Source organism: Nicotiana tomentosiformis, chromosome 3 (assembly GCF_000390325.3).
Source record: "Nicotiana tomentosiformis chromosome 3, ASM39032v3, whole genome shotgun sequence".
Classification (NCBI taxonomy): domain Eukaryota; kingdom Viridiplantae; phylum Streptophyta; class Magnoliopsida; order Solanales; family Solanaceae; genus Nicotiana; species Nicotiana tomentosiformis.
Genome location: NC_090814.1, coordinates 135,073,058 through 135,078,127, shown reverse-complemented (window position 1 = coordinate 135,078,127; position 5,070 = coordinate 135,073,058). Strand labels below are relative to the sequence as shown.

Genomic DNA, 5,070 nt, shown 5'->3' with positions numbered 1-5,070 from the left:
TATATAAAAAAATAGTAATTTTGAGACCCTTAAATTCTTGAGGCTTAAAGTTAGGAAGCAAGTGCTTCACTTGCTTTAGGGTCTTGCCGCCCCTGGCTGGACTACAACCCATAAACCACAATCACCTACATCGTTCCACACCATAGGATCAACCCAATAACCCATACTTAGCATTTTGTTGTAGGAAAAATATTTAGAAATAGCCTAATTTACGATTAATGATTGAAAAATAGCCACAGTTTCTAAAGTAATTAAAATTTAGTCATTTTTTTCATGTAAAGATAAAATCTAAACAAATACCTTTAAAAATTTTAAAAAATTCCAGCATAATATGCTGTAGTTCGAACATTTACATATGAGATTCCAGTATAATATGCTAGAATTTCATAATGTGCTGGAGTTCCAACATAATATACTCGAAATTTATATGCAGAACTCCAAAATCCAGCATATTATACTGAAAACTTCCATATTTCAGCTAAAGTAGTAGTAACTATTTTTTAATAATTTTACAAATACAAATTATTTTTTAATTACCAGTCCCAAAACTAGCTAACCATATTATTTTCACCTTATTGTACCCTGCTATTCAAGCCCATGATTTAAATAGGGCCAGTATTTTCAGTTCTGGATACTATGCTTAATTAAGTGATCAAATATCAGATAAACATCACTTGGTGGCTTCAGGAGACTTCTACGTCCATGTGGCAGTGACGTGGACTCATTTCTATTCGGCATGTGTCAAACTCCCATTTGGTAAAATCATAGGGGTCTTGTCCTATTATATCCTAGGTGTCTCCGGAACCCTCTGTTCTCCTATTATTAAATGGATCACAAACGCAAAAGTGATCATCCGCAAACAATTCGATTTTGAGCAGATACACTAAGCTTAGAATCATATAATATCAAAATTCTTAACTTAGTTCGATCTACAGCAATTGTTTACTCCTATGGCTTTTAGATCAGCGGTAAGTTCCAATTACTTCTATTATTATATAACTTGCCAACTTGGTGTGATGATTGTTGCTCTTTCGCTCATTATTCATCTTGATGCTAGATTAAAGTAAGATAAAAGGTTTTTTTTTTTTCCCGATGTTGCAGACTTATCTAAAATCCATTGTTAGTCACTTATTAAAGGGAAGTTCCTCAGTAAATTATGCAACAGCAGCCACTTCAAGATTTAAGGGAGCGTCACCACCCGTCCAACTTAAAGCGACTGTGCCCAAGTAAGATTATCGTTCTACTCCATAATCTACTCCTTTTACGTAAAGGATTTTACGGTTTATGTATGCCACTGGCCGCGAAGCCGAGAATTTTACGGAGGGTGTTCAAAATTTAATATACACATATAAAACATTATTTTTGGCCTATATACATAATATAAGTTTCTAGATATACAATATAATTTTTTGTTGACAACCCTTAAATGTATGTGGCTACCCACTAGCCACTGAGTTTGTTGTTGTTGTATGCGGATGATAGCCTAATTCAGAATTTAGTATCAAGTGAAATTAAAAAAATAAGAGCGGTCTTATTATATGTTTGCATTTTAATTTTTAAGACGTATGCATACTCCAGAAATGGATTCAATTTAATATTCCTAAATTCGCCTCTGATAGTTACAGGTCAAAGAAGGGAGACTTTGTGCCAGTGTGTGTGGCGCTAGGAATGATCGGACTATCGGCGAGTTTCGGGCTGCACACGGCGATGCATCAGCTGAGGCGAGCCCCTAATGTGCATGTAAAAAAATCAAGGAGGGAAACTCTGCCTGAGATAGTGGAGCCAGAACATGTTGCAGAAGATGCAGATAAGTTCATTAACAAATCTTTATTCCGAAAGGTGGCTCACATTCAGGATTTTTCTACTAGCCGTGTCATTCCTGATCCAGCTCATGGCGACGTTTATACCAAGTTAGTAGTAAAGCTAATACAACTATTTAATTACTTCTATTACTTGCTTTTCAATTTTGTTTCTCTTTTCGATTAGCACAAATATGGGATAGTATTGGTACTTATCTAGCAATTTTATTATTGCAGGAAGCCGGGTGTAGTGACCTTGAAGACTGTAGGAGTGGATCCAAATTAAGCTGTAAATTATATGTAGGTTTTGTGGAGTACTTTGGTTGTATTTTAGAGTTTAATCTGTAATTATATAACACTGTACGAAAATATGATAGAACTCATATAGTAGATCAGTAGATGTTTAAGATTGCGTGATGGTGTTACTCTTGATATTGTGCATGTTTATGAATGAGAGTACTATAAATATGTAGTACAGCTTTGTGAATACTATGGCAATGACTGATGCAATTGGGCTACTTTCCAATGCCATGTGATGTTTTTTTGCCTATCTCGATGGACGACTTTCGACTCTGCTACACGTTGCAAAATTATATATTGGCCACCTAGCTACTTCTACTATATAATATAGTGCAAAGGGACAAACTGTCTTCTTCTTATTTTCTTTCTAATTTGTATCTTACTAAGTTTGTGGGGTTTAAGGCGTTGAGCTTTGATATTGTTTGACCAAAAATATGATTCTTGGTTCAAATAATTAAATTTATGTGATTATGGATTAAACTTAGTTAATAATAATATTTCTAGATGTAACTTTCGAGAGTGTGATAAACGTCAGACAGATCTGGTCGAATAATAATAACAGTATGCAATAACTATTCCAAAAAGTATGAGTAATAATGTAGCATTTAATAGCAATGAGAAGCAATAAATGACATTTAAGTAAATAGGAGGAATGATTCACCCAATAAAGGATGAGCTAGATAGTTGTTTCTCCTGACAATGATGAGTGACAGACAAATCCTTGAATGCTCGAATTATTTTCGGATATGATGAAAAAGTATGGAATAATATAGACAAGAATCTTAGTGAAAAGATGATATTTGTATATTAGTAAGAGTGAGAATCTTTTTTTATCAAAGTGTGTTCTTGCAAATGAATATTACATACACCTATCATTGCCTCTTTTTTCTTTTAATAGTACAAGTAAAGAAAATATCTACTAGAATATTTCCTTTTAATATCATATCCTGACAAACTAGCCGTTACAGCTCATGTCATTGATATTCAACTTCGATCTCGACTCTTGTTGACATCTTGACTACGGCTCTTGTTGACATCTCGACTACGGCTCTTGTTGACATCTCGACTAAGGCTCATGTCGACACTTCGGCCAAGGACTTTGCTGCATCCTGGGTCGCTTCGACTAACGTCGACTCCGAGAATCCTTCCCATTACATTACCTTGGCATGGATACTCTAAAGACAGATTTTGCCTCATACAGTTAGTCCCTCCACTTATTGAGATCGACTTCAGGCGGGGTCGATGAGCGGATCTGCTCATCACGGTAGAAACAATTGAGCGAGCAATTCAGGTTGTGGTGGTCACGGTGAGTCGACAACTTGGCCCTATGCGGACCACCTATTTCGAAACGTCTCGATTTTCCCGATCGGTTTGTTGGAATTAGTCTGTCCACAGATTAGGATGACGTCTTGCGTCATAATGACGCATTTTCCCAAGGCGTTGCTTCGTTTCTCGTGAGCCCTTTGATTGAACCTGCCGCTTCGGTTACGACGCCAGTAATGATGAACCCTTTTTGATTTTGGTGTCCAGGTTCTTATAGATAGATGTGCTTGGGTGTATTTTTGAAGTAATAGACCTTCTACTCCAAAACTCCATATCTCTTTCTTTCTTCTCTGTGACTTAGCACTTTCTGTTTCAGGGGCTTTGTTGTTTTCGATCCTTTATTGCTTGATACTTTTTTTTCTTCCGATAAAAATATGACTACCGCACCTTCTGAATCTGGTGAGGGAAGTGAGCCGGTGCCTTTAGCGATGGTGATCCCTCCTCATGAGGAGAACATTTCTACTGCCGCCAAGGACGGAAGCTTTCCCATGGTGGAGGAAATAGTTCCTCGTAACCCCGATACCAGGTCTGATTTCTCGAAATTACCTAAAGCCGAGCCCAGAACCTTCAAATCGGCGATGAAGGAGGCCGATTTGTTAGAGCTTAAGGCTAAATACGGCCTCCCTAATCACGTCGAATTGATCCCTGCCGGGTGGGATGCGATGCAGGTCCGCCGTCCAGGGAACTGCGCTTTCTCAGCCTACCCTTTTCATGTCGGCTACACTCTTCCTCTTCTTCCGCTAGTGGAGGAGTTTTGTCACTTCTACGGCGTTTGCCCGGCTTAGCTCGTGCCGTATGTCTACAAACTTATAAGGATGCTCACCAAATTTGCGGAGTTGGCCGGGGTCGAGCTCACACTTCAACACTTGACACACCTATTCACCTCCAGCTTTTATAGAGGGACGATGCTGAATCTTCGCCACCGAGGAGGTAAATGTTTGGTGGTGAAGATGGACGACAAGGTTAACCACCAATTATGGATCAACGTTTTCTTTGTTAGAATTGAGGACGTGGTGGCCAATGCCGATGGTTTCCCTAAGGCTTGGAATTGTACTTGTAAGTATGCGCCTCCTTATTTGTAGGTATCCAAATTTTCTTTTGTGTTTGGCTGTGATGCTAACCTTCTGCCCCTTCTTGTGCAGCTACGTGTTTGCCTCCGCCATTGGTCGATGATATTTCCAACTAGATGGGTCGGCTCCTTCCTCACATCATGGGGATATGTGAATGGTCGGGCTTCTTCAAAAGGTTTGGCCCTCATCTCCCTTCGACTGGTAAGTTATTCTCGTCTGTGGTCTCTTAGTTATTTATCTTTTGTGGCTTACTTTGGCTGACTTTCTTTTCCCTTTGTACTTCCCTTAATTTCAGCTAGGGGGTCCTCGAGGAGGTCGAGAGCTCCCACACCCGCGTTCCGTAAGAGGAAAGTTGTTGCCTCTTCGGCTCCCGCCTCTTCTATGAACGAGACTGATTCTGCTCACTCCTAGGTCTTGCCCGTTGCTGCTCCAGTATCTGTTCCTTCTTTAGCTGTGAAGGTTTAGTCCGCAGAGCCTACGACTTCTCCTTTGTACTGTCTCATAAATGAGGAAGAGGAGTCATTGTGAGGTGATGGGGACTTGATGCCTCGTAAAAGGAGATCAGTAGACGTCGGCGA

General features: G+C 39.4%; 1 protein-coding gene across 2 annotated transcripts; it reads left to right on the top strand.

Moving 5' to 3' along the window:
• The first annotated feature begins 828 nt into the window (after positions 1-828).
• Positions 829-2,291, top strand: LOC104115599 (uncharacterized). 2 transcript variants are annotated; one of them, XM_009626269.4, is made up of 4 exons: positions 829-968; positions 1,102-1,226; positions 1,626-1,910; positions 2,037-2,291. In XM_009626269.4, exons 1-4 carry the CDS (start codon positions 951-953, stop codon positions 2,083-2,085), a joined length of 477 nt encoding a protein of 158 aa, XP_009624564.1. In that variant the 5' UTR covers positions 829-950; the 3' UTR covers positions 2,086-2,291. The 2 variants fall into 2 exon arrangements, with proteins under 2 accessions (XP_009624564.1, XP_009624563.1); XM_009626268.4 differs by having other exon boundaries at positions 1,620-1,910.
• The last annotated feature ends 2,779 nt before the right edge of the window (positions 2,292-5,070 follow it).